Source organism: Mustela nivalis (assembly GCF_964662115.1).
Source record: "Mustela nivalis genome assembly, chromosome: 1".
In the NCBI taxonomy this organism is placed as follows: domain Eukaryota; kingdom Metazoa; phylum Chordata; class Mammalia; order Carnivora; family Mustelidae; genus Mustela; species Mustela nivalis.
Window position 1 is genome coordinate 47,722,155 of NC_139020.1, and position 22,690 is coordinate 47,744,844.

The following is a 22,690-nucleotide window of genomic DNA, read 5'->3' on the forward strand; positions in this document are numbered from 1 at the left end:
TGCAGTACTGGGATTTCGTGCTTTTCAAAACTCACCTGAGCTAGTAAAGCCCTCACCAACTGTAGCTTTCAAAATGTGGGCTCCTTTAAAAAGGTGCAAGGACTACAAATGTGTGTGTGTGTGGCACTGCTTAAACCCCTTGCTGGTGGGAATGCAGGTTGGTGCAGACTCTTTGGAGAACAGTGTGGAGATTCCTCAAGAAATTAAAAATAGAGCTTCCCTATGACCCTGCAATTGCACTCCTGGGTATTTACCCCAAAGATACAGATGTCGTGAAAAGAAGGGCCATCTGTACCCCAATGTTTATAGCAGCAATGGCCACGGTCGCCAAACTATGGAAAGAACCAAGATGCCCTTCAACGGATGAATAGATAAGGAAGATGTGGACCATATACACTATGGAGTATTATGCCTCCATCAGAAAGGACGAATACCCAACTTTTGTAGCAACATGGACGGGACTGGAAGAGATTATGCTGAGTGAAATAAGTCAAGCAGAGAGAGTCAATTATCATATGGTTTCACTTATTTGTGGAGCATAACAAATAGCATGGAGGACATGGGGAGTTAGAGAGGAGAAGGGAATTGGGGGAAATTGGAAGGGGAGGTGAATCATGAGAGACTATGGACTCTGAAAAACAATCTGAGGGGTTTGAAGTGGCGGGAGGGTGGGAGGTTGGGGTACCAGGTGGTGGGTATTGGAGAGGGCACGGATTACATAGAGCACTGGGTGTGGTGAAAAAATAATGAATACTGTTATGCTGAAAATAAATAAATTTAATTTAAAAACAAACAAACAAACAAAAAACCCTTGCTGACAAGAGGGTTCTGTGTGGCCTTAAGCACTTGTTAGTCTACTTCTGCTAGATCCCCCTAAAACCAAAGTGTAAGAAGGTGACTTGGTTTCTTTTTTTATTTTTTTGCTCCCTTCCCCACCTTCTTGCTTATCTGAACATTTATACTTTGACCCTGTTAACGATACCCTCCCTTTCTTCTTTATGACGCTCAGTTATCTTCTCTTCCCATGATTCAAATCTCTTTTTTCATATTCTCATTCAGTGAAGGATGAGGAAATAGCAGCAAGAGCACATACCTTTCATTAGTTGATTCAAACTGCATCCTGCCTGATTAACCTAAAAAGTCCTAAGAAATGAGGAATTCTGCCTGATAGATCACTGAGAGGAGGAATTATTTTTTATGTTTCAGAATCATTTCTGATTCACCTTCTTGGCTCAAGAAGAAAGACACTAGTTGTTTTTTTACCAGGGGTAGATTTGTGGCTTCCATGGCTTCCGGCCGAGCGTGTGACCTCAAGGTGCTAGTGGCCATTGTGTGTGGACTGCTGACGACCATTGTTTTGGGACTGGGCATCTGGACTACTGTGATTAGAATCCAGAAAGGTAATATTGTTTATGGTTAACTATGTTATGTTTATCTTTAACTTGTTATGTTGAACTCAAGTCAAGAGAAGGTATTTGAGCCTCTGTCCCTGACACCTAAAGCACCGGCACTACAAATAGCCATGTCTGGGCTGAGGCTGCCCACCAAGGTATAATGTGTGAACTACGACAGGCAGGGGTGTTGAACTACAACAGGCTAGCCACATGGATGGCTAGCACATAGTAGCACACACATGACTATGAATATGTTTGTGTGAGTGGGCAGGGTGAGGAATTACCTACTATAATTAGCCTCTTCTTGCTCTTTTAACTCCTGACTGGATACCAGCTTAATTAAGGTCATTAAGAACACATGTGTGGGTTTGTGTAGCTAAATCCAAGAAAGATAAATAATTATGGACACACACAGATGGACGCACATAATCAAACATGTGCAGAATGGAATTTCATCTCAAGAAGAAAGTTTAGAAATGTTCTCACTAGGATCATAAATAAAATCTTATGGTTTGTGCACAAAGTTCTCACTCTCCAAGTGTGAAAAATGACTCGAAAATGAAGATTACTTAGAAAATGATTTTTTCTGGTTGCTCAACAAATATTTGTTAGTAAATGGCTATGTGCTAGAGCTGACCCTGGAAGGTGGGAGGGGGAGCAGTGGTATGTAAAACGATGATGTTAACGGAACCCCCCCAAGAAACTCACAACAAAGACTTTTTATGACTCCAGAGCTGATTCCCTTGGGCAGCACAAGTTCCCCATAAAGGGATTCAAAGCTGGGTGTGCTGAGTATTCCCTTCTGAAACAAACAGAGACAGACTCTAATAAAACCGAATAAATATGGGTAAATAAAACCCATCTGCAGAGCAGAAAGGGGGGTGATCTGCCCTCTGAGAAGGTAACTGAGGAGGACAGAAGGTTGGGAGAGCAGACAGAAGTCCAACGGATAGCTGCAAAGATCCACTGTTGGGGACAAAAGAAGGTAAATATATTAGCTGTTGATGGAGGGGTAGCAGAGAAGGGATCTGATTGTCCTTCCCTCTCCCCACCCCTCAGAACATTCATTTACAAAATATTGTACTAACAGGATTTGGATAATTAGCATGAGAAAATTTGCCAGAACAAAAACAATACAATTTAAACTTGAGAAAATGTGTTTTTGGTTTGCTTATTTCTTTATTTGTTGGTTTAAGTTTTGTTTACAGTTAAAAAAATTTATGAACTAGAGGTTTCACCCTAGTTAAGGCTGCTAAATTTGTAAGACTTTATTTAAAGGGCATATTTTCAAGGAATCTTTCTTTCCTTCCTCTCTCCCTCGTTTCCATTATATGACATCTACTTTAAAAGGGAAATTTGTGGTGAGTAATAAAGGACACAGGTACAATAGAACCATTAAAATAAGGACCAACATGTAAAACATTATAAGGAAGAAAACAGAGGGAGTTGCTAAAAACAAACACAAAACATAATCCCTGAGACATATCCCTGAACTTCCTGAGGGCTAAGACTTCAAATGAAGCATAATAAGCAAAAAAACAAAACAAAACAAAAAAAACCCTTGTTTAACCCTTTTGTTTAACAGTAAAAGCATATCAGCTCCTCAAAAAAGAGATAAATGTGTTCTTGCTCTGAATTTTTCTTAAAAAATGTTTTATTTGATTGTAATTGACATACAATGTTACATTATTATATTAGCTTCAGGTGTACAAATGATTTGACGAGTTTATGATTTATGCTTGTTTCATTTAATCCTAACAACTACCTTTGAGGCAGTTATTACTATATCCATGAAATTGATGGGGAAAAGGCTCAGAAAACGTTGTCAAACTTACTTAGCTAGAGAGTATTGGGTCTGGATTTAAATCTAGATTATTCTGACTTTAGTTCCTTCCTTTTCACTCCTGCATATTCTGTCTTCCTAGAGGTATGACAAGGGTAACTCAATCAATGAATTTGTCTCTCTTTCCTTTTTTTTTTTTTTTGAGGCAACTTTGCCCAAAAACCTTAATTCATAAAGATAAGCAATAACCAGTAGAATGTTTTGCTAGGCAAGGTTAGGCACTTTGGTAAGTCACGTTGTTTGTCTTCAAGTCAATAAGATCTACATTATTAATGCTGCTTATAAAATGTAGATTAATATGTTCACTTTTCAGGTTTTCTGAGTCTTTAAATGGTGTTTATAGACTTTTGGAGTAACTGCTAGAACTTTGCCACATTCTTTTAGGTCTTGCCAAAATACTTCCCTCAGCTTTGCAAAATAATATGATTATCTGCTATTGAACTTCTAGTCTAGAACAGTGAAAGATATTCAGACTGCATTGCCTGGAAAACTGCTCATGTTCTAACAGCTTTCCTCCTGGTGAATGCCTTTAATGGAAAGATTTCTCACATTCACATAAGCCCCAATATCTACTGGCCATCAAACAAGCCATGAATGAACTTATCTTTAATTATCCCAAGTATAATTATTCCTTTTTTAAAATGAATCATTCATTTAAATATCAAACAAGTGGTTCGAGACATAACCTCTAGAATGCCAGTGATCTTTTGTGTAGTATAGAAAAGCTTTTTATTCTCCTCCTCCTGCTTAATAAGGCCTCTGGTGAAAGGTCATGGTTTAAAGCCCTAGTGCAGATGAAATTGATAGCATTTCATGGAAGCAGACAGGACTTCTTTCAGAATTGCCAGAATAATATTTGGCATTTTTATACCACTGATGAAAACATTAAATAATAATGATCTTTTTTTTTTTTTTTTTCCACCAAAGCATCACAATGAGATACATTGTCAGGTATAACACTTTCTCCATCTAGGCTTTCAGGAATAAGATATCCTATGCTTCTCAAGTTTTATTTGGTAAAGAAATTTTTCAAAACTATTGATGACTCCTGCAATTTCCAAAAGGAGCTCTAGACTTGTAGAACTTCTATGATGATGTCAGTTTACTGGAACACTCTTCATCCAGAGTTTCACATGGCTGTCTCCTTGATGATAGAGGTCTCAGGTGAAATGTCAGCTCCTCCGAGAGGCCTTTTCTACCCACTCAGTCTAAGGTTGTCATCTATTTTCTCTCTTTCATGTGTACTTTGTTCATGGCTTTTATCATCTGATAATCTCTCACTTAATTCTACTTGTTTGCTCAATGGCTCCCCATGCCTAGAATAAAAGCCCCAAGAAAGCAGTGAACTGACTTATTATTCTGCATTCCCTGCACCAAGCAGAGTACTTGGAATATAGTTGCCAATACATAGCTGATGAGCAAATGAAAAAAATCACATGAAAACAAGAGACTGGACTAAACATTGTCAAATAGTTGCCTTCAGAAATGAAAGAATATTGCTACCAATTCCTTGTAATTTGTGTCAAAATGTTAAGATAAATGTTATTATGGATTTGTTTTCAGCAGTTAAGTAACCACCATTTTAGTTTTCTTCCTCTGTTCTAAGCCATGCAACACTCTAACCATTTCCAGAACTTGGGCTTCATTAAGATCTCTCCAGTTGTGTATGGCCTCTTTTGTTTGGCTGTGTGATCAGCAGTCTTATAGGATGCTTTCATGTTGGAGCAAATCCAAGTTTTGCCAGAACTCTAATCTTTTCACATTAAGCATTTTATCAAATAATATGCACCCTGAGTAATGTGTTTTCAGAAAGGACAACAATAAGGTGTTCTATCTCTGTTGCATTTGTGTTCCCAGTAGCAATGTAACCTTGTAATTCAAGAAGCAGCATGGCTTTTTGGTCCAATCATACTTGATGAAAGTAAAATGAAATAAAATTAAGTTTCATTGTACATCTTTCTCTTCACACTTTTCAACTTGAACTAGGCCTGATATAAACATAGACAGATGTCCATAATCATAATGTAGGGGATTTTTCCTCAACTCTTAGGGAGAATAGCTTTTCATAACATATTAGCATTGATGACAATGCCTTCTTGAACCATATCCTGTTTCTCTTCTAGATGATAAAATTCCTCTCTGCCATCCTGAGTGCCTTTCCAACCCTATTCCAGATGCTCTGACCTTCATTTCCTATCACAGGATTCACTTAAGCTTCAGGCCAACAAGAGACTTTAGTAGGCTGTAATATTCCCAAACCCTAAGGTCAAACTTCATAGCATTGAAATTCTTGCACAGTAGGAAATGCAGATTGTGCGGAAATGTCAAGGAGAGTATACTGATTCTCAGAAAATAATTTGTACACAGATGCTTGACTTCTGTTTTACTCAGTTACAGTACTTCCTCAAGAGGCAAACTTGATAATAAATCAAACTCATGGAACTGCTCCTGGAGTACAGTTTGCATTTGGGGATTCAAAAAAAAAAAAAAAAAAAAAAAAAAAGGTCCAGGTAGAAAAGGTTGGGTTTTAGACAGCTATAGCGTTATTTAGTCTTAATCTCTCTTCTGCTCCTTTACCAGTCTCCCTTGTCACTTCCTCATGTAACCACTCTCTAAATTAAACCAAACCAAAACAAAACAAATAAATTAATTGCTATGAAAGGGAAGGGAGTTGTTTTGGAAGGAATAAATTTTGTTATGTAATTGGCTGAGGGACATGAATTATTTTAACATCACTGACATTCAAATTGCTGATCCCATTTTCAAAGTCACTTTCTTAAATTAAGAGGCTAGGCCCTTGGCTTAGTGGATTTTTTCTTGATTTACAGGTATTAGTTTTCCTTAAAATTCTGAATACAACCACCACCCATAGATCTTTTGATAATATATTTCTTGAAGAACATTTGGTAGAAAATATGGTGGTTAGGAGTGTGCACATTGAGAATCGGGGTGGGGGGGGAATACAGAAGTAGAAAGAAAGAAAAAGTTCTAGATCCTGACTGCCTTGTTGAAACACAAATGTCACCACTTACCAACGGAATAAATCTGAGCAAGTAATGCAACATTTCTGCACTTCAGATTTCCTACTATGGGAGCAATAATATACCTAACTTACAGAGCTGTCATTAAATGATTTAATGAGTTAATTACAAGTTTAAGATGACATATAGGACACTATAAACACTCAACAAATGTTAAATCCTTTTTTTAATTTATGAATTTTTAGATAATTTAGTGTACAGTTTTTTTTTAATTTTTTAAATTTTTTTAGTGCATAGTTTTCTCCATTCCCTGATTATACCTTGAATAGATGCCGTTGACTTAGATTGGACCTTTGGATTGAAACTCAGCTTTTCAAACTGAAGGCTCAACTGATTGATTTATTTAAAAAATATTTTTAAAGATTTATTTATTTCTATTTGAGAGATAGAGAGGGAAAGCTCGTGCACATGGGGGAAAGGGAGAGTGAATGGGAGAGGGAGTCTCCCAGGCAGCTTGGAGTCTGGGGCGGGGCTGGATCTCTCCACCCTGAGTTTGTGACCTGAGCTGACCTGAGTGGAAACCGCTCCGAGTGAACCACCCAGGGGCCCCTCAACTGATCAGTTTAAAACAGAAACAGTTCTATGAACTACTATATCATCCTGCATTAAAAAAATATTTATACTATGCTACATCATCAGGGAAAAATTTTTTTAAAATACGTAACCACTTTATTGAAATATGTAACCATGTAGGTCTTTTTGAATAACTTTTACCTTAGGAAAAAATGAAATCTTACATATTTTGTTTGTTTAAAACTTTTAGTGTTCCTTTTCACAACGGAGTAACTTTCCTAAATATTGTCTTCTCATTTAAAAGGAATCTTCTTCCTCATCCAAATATTTCAAATTCCTGGTCTGGGACAAATGACAGATGCCAAGATGTTAAAGCCCTAAGAATTGGAGCCAGACACTTGAGCCTTCTGATGGAATTTCTTTGACTAAGGAAAGATATTTTTAATCTTGCACTTAATTAAACTAAACTTTTCACAGCAGATTCTAATTTGTCTAGGAGAGGAAATGAAATTCACGTCTTCCATTTGGAAGTTTTAGTATTTTATGCTACTTTCTCAGGCAGCATGAAGTGTTTTACACTATGTTCTGCATTTAACTGTCCATGTTGTGTGGTAAAGATATTGAAAATAGGGCTAATATTTCTGGAAATATTACTTATTGTAATTTGAGAAAATGTAGGGAAATATTAATATTATACTGGTGTTATAAAAGAAAAATACCACTATGAAACATATTTCAGTGTGTTGATCCTCAAGTACCTTGAAGCTGATGTCTACCCTCTGTGTTTCCCTGTGGTAAAGGCAGTACTATTAGAAGAGGGTGGAAGCACTTAGTGCTGAAGGGATCTGAGTAAATCCACTCAGCTATCAATTAGTTACTAGTCTGGAACAAGTTAGTCTTTATATAGAAGATAGGCTTTATGTAGAATGGGGATGTCGGGCTAATGAATAGCTAATGTCATTTTTATGAGTCCATAGTTTTAGTTTTAAAAAGTAGTTAAATGAAAGAAACAAAGCTCTTATTCTTTCTGGGTCTGATTTTTTCTTTATTTAAAATACAGAGGTTTAAAAATACCAACACTACCTTTATTATAGTTTGTGGGTAATTTAGGTATTTCAGTGGACAGGGTCTTGAACTGTGGAGCAAAAGGTGTTAAAATTGTGATTATGACAGAGGAATGGTAACTCAGCCTGGGCTTGATACCCTCAACCAAAATGCAAATGCCAATATTTGTTGCAGTACCATCTATGCATCTGTCCTCGGACTAGACCTGGAGATAAAAGAAATAAAATAAAAGAAAGTCAATTCTAAGGAAGGCTGTTTGGCGGTAATGAAAAGAACAACCTAATGGAACGGAAATTAAAAACAAAACAAAACAGGAGCTGACATCAACAAAACCAAAAGCTAGGGGTGCCTGGGTGGCTCAGTCAATTAATTATTCGCCTTCAGCTCAGGTCACCATCCCAGGGTCCTGGAATCAAGCCAGGCATTCGGCCTCAGGCTCCCTGCTCCGTGGGGGACCTGCTTCTCCCTCTGCCTGCTGTTCCTCCTGCTTGTACACTCTCACTCTTTCTCTGACAAATAAAAAAAAATCTTTAAAAAAGTAAAGAAAAGAAAAGAAAGCAAAAGCTAGTTTTTTGAAAAGATAAATTTAAGTAGGTAAATATCTGGTGAGATTTGTCAAGACAAAAAGGCATAATTAAGCAATATGTACAAAAATAAAGGGGTCACAACACAGGTACAATAACAAAGATTTGAGCAAAAGTCAGGTGGGAATCCTCACCCGGGTCCTGTGTCTCCCCTTCCAGGCTTTGCTGGTTGCATCTGGGTCCTCTGCTGGACTTCCATGAGTTGTGGATGCTTCCCTCTCACCCCAAGGTTGGCCTCTCAGGGGACAGCAGCACATTCCCTGAGGGGTGGCCATTCATGGCTTGGTGGTGTGATCTGGGGTGTCTGCAGGTATGAGCACAAAGCATCCTGGGAGTGGGACTGAGACAGGTTGGGGAGAAAGGGGGCAGATGCAGCTGGGGCTTCTTGCCACATTCTGATTTAGAACTCCAAGAAAGCCACAGTTCCTAAATTCGAACTGGCCTTCCAGGTCCTTATGAAGGTATGTTTATCATGGCATTAGAATCAAGCATGTAGACTTTATTTGGCAGCCTAGCTTAATTTATAAGTTTTACATTTATTTTTATATAATGGTATATGGATCTTCATTGTGTTTGTCCCAGACTCTGCATATAGTTGCCTTGCTAGTGAAAATTCAGATTAGTATAATCCTTAAGGGATAAGCTGGAAATAACTGTCAGAATGACAAAAGTGTACTCTTTGGCTCAGAATTCCAATTCTGGGAATGTATTCTCTAGATTAATTTGTACAATTGCAAGATAGAATATGTACAGGGCAGTTTTGGAACAGCAAATGAGAACAACACAAGTGTCCATCAATAAGGGGTCAGTTAAATAGATCAGTTAGGGTATTTCCATACAATGGCCTATAATACAATTGTAAAAGGAGACCCGGAAGTTCTCTACGAACTGCGGAAAGATTTTCAACATTCTTTGTTAATTGCAAGAGCAAGCTACAGAAAAGAGAGGAAGAAAATAAGACTATAGATTCATATTGCTTGTACTGAAAAAAGAAAGATTGGGAAAAAATGAATAGTTGTGTATATTTAGGGATGAGAGCAAGGTTATATACTTTTGTATGTTATGTTTATTTTCCAACTCTGTGAATGTATTACCTATTAAAATATATAATAAGTCAGTGATTAAGAAAACCTAATAAGGGGCGCCTGCGTGGCTTAGTTTAGCCTCTGCCTTCAGCCCAGGTCATGATCTCAGGGTCCTGGGATCAAGCCCCACACAGGCTCTCTGCTCAGTAGGAGCCTGCTCCCCCTCCCTACCACCTCTCTGTCTACTTGTGATCTCTCTCTCTCTGTCAAAATAAATAAATAAATAAATAAATAAATAAATAAATTCTTAAAAAAAAAAAAGAACCTAATAAAATAATAAGCAAATACCATGGCAAACCTTACCCTAGCTAATATAAAAATTTTGGCCAGGTGGAAATTTTCTAAAAAAACCATAAATATATATGTTTTTTCTAAAAAAAAAAAAAAAATATATATATATATATATATATGTACACACATATATATATGTGTGTGTATATATATGTACATATATATTTTTATACACACACACACACACACACACACACAAGACCAAATTTACTCCCAAAAGTAGGGAAAAAACTTATATAGAACTGCAACAATTTAAGTAATTGAATTAAGAGTAAAAAACAAAACAAAACTGCATGCAAATGCTGTATATAGATTATGTTACATATAATAATAGTATGAATAGTATGAAATATGTTGCAAAAGATAAATGATGATTTCACTATAGGATTACCTCTGGGTATGGAGGAAAAATAATGTTGACAGAAAGGAGTACAATGATTTTTAGTTCTTTCTGTAAAGTTTTATTACATTTTTTAAAAAAAATCTGAAGCAAATCTGAGAGAAAGTTACTATCTTTTAAAACTGGCTTTGGGTAGTGGGGGATGTTTTATACTCTGTATGTTGTATATTTGAAGCATTCTACAATTTAAAAAGATTCGGGTATTCCCCCTTGGTTACACAGAGAAGTTTGTCACATAACAATTACAATTAAATCTCTCTTGGTAGAGCTTAAGATCTTTGAGGTCTGGATATGTATCTTTTTTTTTTTTTTATACTAAGAGACTTTATTTTTTGAGAAGTTTTAGGCTACAGTAAAATTAAGCAGAAAATACAGAGTTCCCATTTCTTCCCTCTCTCATCAACCCTTCCCCTCCATATCTTTCTTTATTCTTAATATCTTACACTAGTGGGTTGCTTTTGTTCTAATTAACAAGCCAATATCAATACATCATTAATTAAAATGCATTTTATATTAGGGTTCATTCTTTGTATTGTAGAGTTTTGTGGATTTTGACCAGTACATGATGGCATGAATCCACTGTTACAGCATCCTACAGAATAGTTCATTGCCCTGAAAATTCCCTGGGCTTCACCTATTCATTCCTTCCCCCCTCTCCCAAACCCCTGATCTTTTTACTGTCTCTATAGTTTTTGCCTTTTCCAGAGATCATATCTGGAAGGATACAGCATGTAGCCTTTTCAGCGTTCTGAAAGCTTCTTTCACTTTAAATGTATTTAAGATTCCTCCATATCTTTAGGGGTTTCATAGCTCATCTTTTTTTACGGCTAAATAATATTCCATTGTTTGGATAGACCACAGCTTTTTTTTCTTTTTCTTTTTTTTAATCCATTTACCTATTGAAGGACATCTTGTTTGCTTCCGGTTTTTGGTAATTGCGTATTCCGCTGCTGTAAACATTTATGTGTAGCTTTCTGTGTGGACATAAGTGTCTGCTTATTTGAGTAAATACCTAGAAGTGTGGTTGATGGGTTGTGTGGTAGAATCATGTGTAGCTATATAAGAAACTACTAACCTGTCTTCCAAACTGGCTGTACCACTTTGCATTCCCACCAGCAGTGATGAAAGCCCTGGTTGCTCCACAACCCGGCTGGCATTTGATGTTTACAGTGTTTTGGATTTTAGCCGTTCCAATAGGTGTGTAGTGTTATCTTATTGTTGTTTTAATTTGCACTTCCCTGATGACATGTGATGTTGAGCATATTTTCATATGTTTATTTGCCATCGGTATATCTTCTTTGGTGAGCTGTCTGTTCACATAATTGCTTGCTTTCTTACTGTTGAATTTTAAGAGTTCTTTGTGTATTTTTATTTTAAAGATTTTATTTATTTATTTATTTATTTATTTATTTATTTATTTGACAGACAGAGATCACAAGTAGGCAGAGAGGCAGGCAGAGAGAGAGAGGGAAGCAGGCTCCCCACTGAGCAGAGAGCCAGATGTGGGGCTCCATCCCAGGACCCTGAGATCATGACCTGAGCCGAAGGCAGAGGCTTTAACCTATTGAGCTACCTAGGTGCCCTAAGAGTTCTTTGTGTATTTCGGATACCAGTCCTTTATCAGATACATGATTTAGAAATATTTTTTCCCATTCTGTGTCTTATTCTTTATTTCTCTTAACAATGTGTTTTGTAGACCAGAAATTTTTCATTTTGAGGAAGTTTCACTTATTTATTGTATTTATCCTTTTTTCCTTCATGGATTGTACTCTTTGTGTTATATCTAAAAAGTTGTCATCAAACTGAATGTCACTTGGATTTTCTCCTGTATTTTCTTCTCAAAGTTTTATAGTTTTGCATTTTACATTTAGATTTATGACTTATTTTCAGTTATATTTTTTGAGAAAGCTATAAGTCTGAGTCTGGATTTATTTTTTCACATGTGTCTGTCTAATTTTCTCTGCAACATTTATTGAAAGGACTATCCTTTCTCCATTGAGTTGCCCTTACTCCTTTGTCAAAGATCGGTTGACTTTATCTGCCCTAGTCTGTTTTGGGCACTCTATTATGCTCCAATGATCTGTCTCTTTTTTGACAATACAAGAGTGTCTTGATTATTGTAGGTTTCAGAATGTCTTGAAGTTACATATTCTGTATTTCAGCTTTGTTCTTCTTTAATTGTGTTGGCTATTCTAGGACTTTGACATTTTCATATAAACTTTAGTTTTTTTATATTCACAAAATAATTTTCTTGGATTTTGATTGGAATTGCATTAAATCTATAAATCAAGCTGTGAAAAATTGAAAATCTAAACAATAATAAGTTTTCCTATACATGAGCATGGAATATCTCTCTACTTATTTAGAATTTATTTGATTTCTTTTATTAGACGTTTATAGTTTTCCTCATATAGATTTTGTACATATTTGGTTAGATTTATATTCATATATTTCTTTTTTTTGGTGTTAATGTAAATGATACCATTTATGCTTTAAAATCCAAGTCTAATTTACTTTTGCATATTAACCTTGTATCTCAAAATTTGCTGTAATTGTTTATCAATTCCAGAAGTTTTTTTGGTGAATCTTTGAGATTTCTTACAGAGATAATTATGTCATCTCTGAATAAAGACTTTTATTTCTTTCTCCCAATCTGAAATACATTTTATTTCCTTTTCTTGTCTTACTACATTAGTTATGACTTCCAGTGTATTGTTGAATAAGAGTGGTGGGAAGGGAAATCCTTGCCATGTTCTCATCTTAGGGGAAAGCATCTAATTTCTCACCATTAATTATGAGATTGGGTTTATGATTTTTGTAGATGTTCTGTATCAAGCTGATACAGTTCCCCTGTGTTTCCTATTTGCTAAGAATTTTTAACATGAATGGAAATTGGATTCTGTTGAATCCATTTTCTGTATCCATTGATGTGATCATGTGATTTTTCTTTTTCAGCCTGTTATAATTTACATTAATGGACTTAAAAATGGATTAAGTTCTAGTTAGTTAATATGCAGTGTAATATTGGTTTCAGGAGTAGAATTCAGTGATTTGTCATTTACATACCACACTCAGTGCTCATTACAAGACCCTCTTTAATACATATCACCAATCAAGCCATCCCCCACCTACCTCCCTTCATCAACCCTCAGTTTGTTCTCTATTATTAAGAGTTTCTTATTGTTAATTAATCGATTCTTGAATGTTGAGCTAGCTTTGCATACCTGGAATAAATCCCAGTTTATCATGGTATCTAATTCTTTCTATATATTGTTGGGTTTGGTTTGCTAATATTTTGTTGAGGAATTTTGCCTTTATATTCATGTGAGATATTGTTAGGTAATTTTTCTTTCTTGTAATGCTTTTGTCTGATTTTGGTATTAGAGTCACACTGGCCTCATAGAATGAGTTAGGAAGTGTTGTTTCTGCTTTTTTTTTTTCCTAGAAGAGAGTGTTAAATATTGATATCGGTTTTTCCTTACATGTTTGGTAGGATTCACCAGTAAACCCATCTAGGGCCTGGGGCCCTTTTTTGGAAGGTTATTGATTCAGTTTCTTTATCAATATAGGCCTATTCCAGAGATCTGTTTCTCCTTTTGTGAGTTCAGTAGAGTCTGTCCTTCAAGGAATTGTTCAGTTTCATTTAAGTTATCAAATCTGTGGGCATAGAACTATTCATAATATTCCTTTATTATTCTTTTAATGTTCATGAGGCCAATAGTGATGGCCCTTTTTCATATCTGATATTAGTAATTCGTGCCTTCTATTTTTTCATGGTTAGACTGGCTAGAGATTTATCAATTTTAATGATCTTTCCAACTAAGCATCTTTTGGTTTCATTGATTTTCTCTATTAACTTCTGGTTTTCAACATCATTGATTTTTGCTCTGATTTTTCATTGTTTGTTTTCTTTTTCTTCCTTTAAACTTATTTGGCTCTTCTTTTTAGTTTCCCAAGGTAGAAACTTAGATGATAATTCTAGATCTTTCTTCTTTTTTTTTAAATACATACATTCAGTGCTATAAATTTCCCTCTAAGTATTGCTTTCGCTGCATCTCAATTTCATTTTCATTTAGTGAAAAATACTTTAAAAAGCTTTCTTGAGATTTGTTTAACCCACTTACCATTTAGAAGTGTGTTGTTTAATCTCCAGATATTTGGGGTATTTTCCAGCTATATTTCTATTATTGATTTCTAGTTTAATTCCATCTTGGTTTGAAAACATACTCAGAATAATTTCTATTCTTTGAAATTTGTTTAGATGTATTTTATGGTACCTGAATGTAGTTTATCTCAGTGACTACTCCATGGGTGCTTGAGAAGAATGTGTATTCTAACATCGTTGGATGAAGTATTCTATAATTTATTGTCAAATAGATCTAGTTAGTTGATGGTGCTTTCAGTTCAACTTTATTTTTACTGATTTTCTGTTTGCTGGATCTGTCCATTACTAAGAACGGATGTTTAAGTCTCGGACTATAATAGCAAATTTATCTGTTTTTCTTTCTGTCAGATTTGGTTCACTTATTTTGACACTATATCTTTTGGTATACACATATCAAAGATTGTTAGTTCGTGGAGAGTCAGCCCATTTATCATTAAGAAAGAAATGTCCTTTATCTCTAATGACTTTCCTTGCTCTGAAATCTGCTTTGTGTGAAGTTAATATAGCTTCTCTAACTTTCCCTTAATTAGTATTGTCATGGTATATCTTTCTCTATTTTTCTTTTAAACTATCTGTGTCCTTTGATTTAAAGTGGGTTTGTTATAGACAACATATAGTTGTGTCTAGTTCTTTATTCACTGTATAGTATCCTTATTATAATATTTGTAAGTGTTTTTAATGTTCTTTTCTTTGTTTGTTCCATTGCTATTGTCTTTTCCTGCCTTATCTGGTTTTTATTGAGCATTTTATATAATTCGGCTTTCTCTCCTCTCTTGTCATATGCTTTATATTTAAAAAAATTTGGGGTGGTTAATCTAGAGTTTGTAATATACATTTACAACTAATCTAAGCCTGGGGTGCCTGGATGGCTCAGTTGCTTAAGCACCCAACTCTCGATTTCAGTTCAGGTCATGATCTCAGGGTTGTGAGATAGAGCCCTGCACTGGCCCTGCACTCAGCATGGAGTCTGCTTGAGATTCCCTCTCCCTCTGTTTCTCCCCTCACTTTCGTGTTCTCTCTCTCTATATAAATAAATAGATAAACCTTAAAAAAAAAAGCCAACTAATCTAAGTCCACTTTCTAGTAACAATATATGGCCTAATGAATAGTATCAGGCCCTCATTATATGGTGTTCCCAATTCCTCCTTCTCTTCCCTTATAATATATTTTTGCCATTTATTTCATTTTTCCATAAGCTATAATCACCTCATCTATCATTGCTATTATTATTTTAAATAAACATCATTAAGAATGAAAAAAATTCATGATTTTATTTATTTGGGTCCTTTCTCTTTTCTTTTTGATAAGTCGGGCCAGGGGTTTATCAATTTTATTAATTCTTTCAAAGAACCAGCTCCTACTTTCGTTGATTTTTTCTATTGTTTTTTTTGTTTCTATTTCATTGATTTCTGCTCTGATCTTTATGATTTCTCTTCTCCTGCTGGGCTTAGGGTTTCTTTCTTGTTCTTTCTCCAGCTCCTTTAGGTGTAGGGTTAGGTTGTGTACCTGAGACCTTTCTTGTTTCTTGAGAAAGGCTTGTACCGCTATATATTTTCCTCTCAGGACTGCCTTTATTGTGTCCCACAGATTTTGAACTGTTGTATTTTCATTATCATTTGTTTCCATGATTTTTTTCAATTCTTCTTTAATTTCCCGGTTGACCCATTCATTCTTTAGAAGGATACTGTTTAGTCTCCATGTATTTGGGTTCTTTCCAAACTTCCTTTTGTGGTTGAGTTCTAGCTTTAGAGCATTGTGGTCTGAAAATATGCAGGGAATGATCCCAATCTTTTGATACCGGTTGAGTCCTGATTTAGGACCGAGGATGTGATCTATTCTGGAGAATGTTCCATGTGCACTAGAGAAGAATGTGTATTCTGTTGCTTTGGGATGAAATATTCTGAATATATCTGTGATGTCCAACTGGTCCAGTGTGTCGTTTAAGGCCTTTATTTCCTTGCTGATCTTTTGCTTGGATGACCTGTCCATTTCAGTGAGGGGAGTGTTAAAGTCCCCTACTATTATTGTATTGTTGTTGATGTGTTTCTTTGATTTTGTTATTAATTGGTTTATATAGTTGGCTGCTCCCACGTTGGGGGCATAGATATTTAAAATTGTTAAATCTTCTTGTTGGACAGACCCTTTGAGTATGATATAGTGTCCTTCCTCATCTCTTATTATAGTCTTTGGCTTAAAATCTAATTGATCTGATATAAGGATTGCCACTCCTGCTTTCTTCTGATGTCCATTAGCATGGTAAATTCTTTTCCACCCCCTCACTTTAAATCTGGAAGGAAAACTTCCAAACTCATTTTATGAGGCCAGCATCACCTTGATCCCAAAACCAGACAAGGATCCCACCAAAAAAGAGAGCTATAGACCGATATCCTTGATGAACACAGATGCGAAAATACTCAACAAAATACTAGCCAATAGGATTCAACAGTACATTAAAAAGATTATTCACCACGACCAAGTGGGATTTATTCCAGGGCTGCAAGGTTGGTTCAACATCCGCAAATCAGTCAATGTGATACAACACATCAATAAAAGAAAGAACAAGAACCATATGATACTCTCAATAGATGCTGAAAAAGCATTTGACAAAGTACAGCATCCCTTCCTGATCAAAACTCTTCAAAGTGTAGGGATAGAGGGCACATACCTCAATATCATCAAAGCCATCTATGAAAAACCCACCGCAAATATCATTCTCAATGGAGAAAAACTGAAAGCTTTTCCACTAAGGTCAGGAACACGGCAGGGATGTCCATTATCACCACTGCTATTCAACATAGTACTAGAGGTCCTAGCCTCAGCAATCAGACAACAAAAGGAAATTAAAGGCATCCAAATCGGCAAAGAAGAAGTCAAATTATCACTCTTCGCAGATGATATGATACTATATGTGGAAAACCCAAAAGACTCCACTCCAAAACTGCTAGAACTTATACAGGAATTCAGTAAAGTGTCAGGATATAAAATCAATGCACAGAAATCAGTTGCATTTCTATACACCAACAGCAAGACAGAAGAAGGAGAAATTAAGTAGTCAATCCCATTTACAATTGCACCCAAAAGCATAAGATACCTAGGAATAAACCTGACTGAAGAGGCAAAGAATCTGTACTCAGAAAACTATAATGTACTCATAAAAGAAATTGAGGAAGACACAAAGAAATGGAAAAATGTTCCATGCTCCTGGATTGGAAGAATAAATATTGTGAAAATGTCTATGCTACCTAAAGCAATCTACACATTTAATGCAATTCCTATCAAAGTACCATCCATCTTTTTCAAAGAAATGGAACAAATAATGCTAAAATTTATATGGAACCAGAAAAGACCTCGAATAGCCAAAGGGATATTGAAAAAGAAAGCCAACGTTGGTGGCATCACAATTCCGGACTTCAAGCTCTATTACAAAGCTGTCATCATCAAGACAGCATGGTACTGGCACAAAAACAGACCCATAGATCAATGGAACAGAATAGAGAGCAGAGAAATAGACCCTCAAATCTATGGTCAACTAATCTTCGACAAAGCAGGAAAGAATGTCCAATGGAAAAAAGACAGCCTCTTCAATAAATGGTGCTGGGAAAATTGGACAGCCACATGCAGAAAAATGAAATTGGACCATTTCCTTACACCACACACAAAAATAGACTCAAAATGGATGAAGGACCTCAATGTGCAAAAGGAATCCATCAAAATCCTTGAGGAGAACACGGGCAGCAACCTCTTCGACCTCTGCCGCAGCAACATCTTCCTAGGAACAACGCAAAAGGCAAGGGAAGCAAGGTAAAAAATGAACTATTGGGATTTCATCAAGATCAAAAGCTTTTGCACAGCAAAGGAAACAGTTAACAAAATCAAAAGACAACTGACAGAATGGGAGAAGATATTTGCAAACGACATATCAGATAAAGGACTAGTGTCCAGAATCTATAAAGAACTTAGCAAACTCAACACCCAAAGAACAAATAATCCAACCAAGAAATGGGCAGAGGACATGAACAGACATTTCTGCAAAGAAGACATCCAGATGGCCAACAGACACATGAAAAAATGCTCCATATCACTCGGCATCAGGGAAATACAAATCAAAACCACAATGAGATATCACCTCACACCAGTCAGAATGGCTAAAATCAACAAGTCAGGAAATGACAGATGCTGGCGAGGATGTGGAGAAAGGGGAACCCTCCTACACTGTTGGTGGGAATGCAAGCTGGTGCAGCCACTCTGGAAAACAGCATGGAGGTTCCTCAGAATGTTGAAAATAGAACTGCCCTATGACCCAGCAATTGCACTATTGGGTATTTACCCTAAAGATACAAACGTAGTGATCCAAAGGGGCACATGCACCCGAATGTTTATAGCAGCAATGTCCACAATAGCCAAACTATGGAAAGAACCTAGATGTCCATCCACAGATGAATGGATCAAGAAGATGTGGTATATATACACAATGGAATACTATGCAGCCATCAAAAGAAATGAAGTCTTGCCATTTGCGACAACATGGATGGAACTAGAGTGTATCATGCTTAGCGAAATAAGTCAAGCAGAGAAAGACAACTATCATATGATCTCCCTGATATGAGGAAGTGGTGATGCAACATGGAGGCTTAAGTGGGTAGGAGAAGAATAAATGAAACAAGATGGGATTGGGAGGGAGACAAACCATAAGTGACTCTTAATCTCACAAAACAAACTGAGGGTTGCTGGGGGGAGGGGGTTTGGGAGAAGGGGGTGGGATTATGGACATTGGGGAGGGTATGTGCTTTGGTGAGTGCTGTGAAGCGTGTAAACCTGGTGATTCACAGACCTGTACCCCTGGGGATAAAAATATATGTTTATAAAAAATAAAAAGTTAAAAAAAAAAAAAGAATGAAAAAAATTTTATTTACTTTCCTTTATTCCTTTTCTAATGTTCTTCTTTTCTTACATAGATTTAAGTTTCTGGCCTATATCATTTCCTTCTCTTAAAGGGATTTTTAAAATTTCTTGCAAACTCCTTCAATTTTTGTTTGAGAGTCTTTATTTCTCATTTGCTTTTAAAGGATAATTCCTTGGATACAGTATTCTTTATTGGTGTTTTTTTTCTTTCAACACTGAATATTTCACTATACTCTTTTATTTCCTGCCTGGTTTCTGAGGAGCATTCCAATGTAATTAATTCTTATACTTGTTTCTCTGCAGATAAGTTTTCTCTCCCCTAATCCTTCTTTTGAAATTTTCTCTTTGTCTTTGATTTTCTGTAGTTTGAATAGAATGTGCTTAAGTGTAGTTTGTTTGGTTTGGTTTGGTTTGGTTTTGACATTTATCCTAGTTGGTGTTCTCTGAGATTCCTAGATCTGTGATTTGGTGTCTATCATTTATTTTGGAATATTTTCAGACAATAAAACTTCAAATATTTTGGGGCACCTAGGTGGCTCAGTCGGGTAAGTGGATGCCTTTGGCTCAGGTCATGATCTCTGGGTCCTGATATTGAGCCCCACATCGGGTTCCCTGCTCAGTGGGGAGTCTTCTTCTCCCTCTCCCTCTGTTGCTCTCCCAACTTGTGGTTATGTGCACACACACTCTCTCTCGAATAAATTAACAAAATCTTATATACACAAACAAAAAAACAAACAAACTTCAAATATTTCTTCTATTCCTTCTTCCCTTTCCTGTCCTTCTGGTATTCCCATTAGATGTATGTTGCACCTTTGTCCCATAGTTCTCAGATATTCCATTATAATTTTCATTCTTGTTTTCTCATTGTTTTTATTTTTTTTAAACTTTATTTATTTTAAAATTTAAATACAATTAATTGACATATAATGTATTATTAGTTCCAGATGTAGAGTTCAATGATTCATCAGTCCTACATAACATCTAGTGTTCATTACATCATATGCCCTCCTTAAGGTCCATCACCCAATTATCCCATGCCCCTAACCCCCTCCCCCCAGCAACACTTGGTTTATTTCCTGTGATTAAGAGTGTCTTATGGTTTGTCTCCCTCTCTGATTTTGTCTTTGTTTTTAGTTTAGAAAGTTTCTGATGACATTTTTTTGAGCTCAGTGATTCTTTCCTTGGACTTGTCCAGTCTACTGATAAACCTGTCAAAGACATTCTTCACTTCTGTTTTTTGGTTTCTAGTATTTCTTTTGGTTCTTTCTTAGAACTTCCATCTCATAAATTTACTCACTTGTTCTTGCGTGTTGTCTACTTTTTTCATTGGACCTCCTAGCATATTAACCATCATTATTTCAAATTTCTGGTCTGATAATTCCAAAATATCTGCCACATACAAGTCTGTCTTCATGCTTAGTATGTCTATTCAGGCTGTGTTTTTGCCTTTTAACATGATTTGTACTTTTCTGGTTAAAAGTCAGACATGATGTATTATGTAAAAGGAATTGAGGCACAGGCCTTTACTATGAAGTTTTATGTTTATCTGGCTAAAATTTAGGTGGTGTTCACTGTGTGCTGTAGCTGCAGGTGTTCTTTGCCAGTCAGTCACCCCACCCCTCGCCCCTCCCCCCTGGGCAAGCACTGTTCTGATTTTATCACCATAGATTAGTTTTGCTATTTTTGAACCTTATATTTACAAAATTAAATAGTATTTACTCTTGTATGTCTGAATACTTTTTTAAATGTAATGTTCTCCAGATTGATTTATGTTGTTGTGTTTATTGCTTTTTATTGCTAAATAATCATATTCTACTATATGAATACACATAATTTGTTTATTCAGTTGATGAAATTTTTTAAAAAGATTTATTTATTTATTTTTAGAGAGAGAGAGTGTTTGGGGTAGAGTGTGAAAGAGAGAGAGAGAGAGGAAGGGAGAGAAGCAGACTCCCTGCTGAGTGTAGAGCCCAATACTGGGCTCAATCCCAAGATCCTGAGATCATACCCTGAACCAAAAATCAAGAGTTGGACACTTAACCAACTAAGCCACTCAGTTGCTAACATGAATAAAACTTCCAGGGTTGGGTTCCCTGGAAGACAAATTCTGAATTGAAGATTCATCTGCATCAAAGTTTCAACAAGTGCTGTTGGGATCAATACTTGTAGGGTTGGGGGCTTGGTTATGGAGTCAGAATTGGGTAGAAGGAGATCCAAGACAGCTGAAGTTGAGAAAGCCCTCCAGTGTTGATGTCTGTATTAGTTAGCTATTGCTGCAGAACAAATTACCCCAAAACTTGGTGACTTAAAATGAAAATTGTCATTTTAATATCTTTCATAGTTTTTCTGAACCCAGAATTTGGAAGCAGCATGCCTGGGTGGTTCTGGATTAGGATCTTCCATAAAGTGGCCCTCACAAGGCTACTGGAGCTGGGATCATCTTGAGATTTCTTCAGTTATGTGTGGTACCCAGACAAGGGAAACTCAAAAACTTGGAACAGCTGAAAGTCCTTAGTCTTCTCTCTCTGTGTATTTTCTCCTCTTGATATCTCTAGCCTAGAGGCTTCAGAGTAGCTGGATTTCTTATGTAATACTTGCAGGTTCAGATCTCCCAAGGTATAGATCCTGAGTGATAGAGAGTTAGATAGAAGACAAATCATCTTTTGTGATCTAGACTGGAAGTCACATCATTACTGCCACTCTGTTAGTCAGGGCAGATAAAAAATTCCGCTCAAGTCAAGGAGAGCGAACACAAACTTCATCTTCCAGCGGAGAAGAGTCATCATCATATTATAAGAAGAGTATGAGAGATGAGATATGTAGTGTAGATGTCTTTGGAAAATGTGATCTTTGAGGCCTTGAGTCAGGGAGATGAAACTTTATTCTCCGGCTTTGACCAGCCATGGCACATATCATGAGGATCTTGGATGTACGATTCTCTTTAGTTGAGAGCAATTCTAGAAAAGGACTCAGATAAGTGTTCTCAGTTGCCAAAATTCACAAAAGCTGGAGGAATGAATACTTAAAACATGAAGGGAAGGATTTAAGTGGCACACAATAGCAATGTTTCTAGAACCTGCATTCTCATATAAATCCTTTTGTGGACATGTATTTCCATTTATTGTGCATATTTATCTAGAAGTAGAATTTCTGTGTCATAGATAGGTATATCTTTAGTTTTCTTTCCAATTGAATTGCCTTGGCATTTGTTTGTTTGTTTTTTTGTTTGATTTTTTTTTAAAGCTTTTACTTATTTATTTATTTAACAGAGGAGGAGAGAGCACAAGCAGTGGGAGCAGCAGGCAGAGAGAGAGGGAGAAGCAGTTATCGCACTGAGCAGGGAGCCCAATACAGGGCTTGGTCCAAGGACCCTTGGAATTATGACCTGAGCTGAAAGCAGATGCTTA

At 36.3% G+C, this 22,690-nt stretch overlaps 1 protein-coding gene across 1 annotated transcript in view; it reads left to right on the top strand.

Moving 5' to 3' along the window:
* Positions 1-1,285: 1,285 nt before the first annotated feature.
* Positions 1,286-22,690, top strand: part of ADGRG7 (adhesion G protein-coupled receptor G7) — a gene marked incomplete at its 5' end in the record, with an annotated part of 75,712 nt that continues 54,307 nt past the window's right edge. Inside the window, one exon of the mRNA XM_082695848.1 lies at positions 1,286-1,400. Coding sequence (XP_082551974.1) covers positions 1,286-1,400 — 115 coding nt within the window. The remainder of the gene's footprint in view (positions 1,401-22,690) is intronic.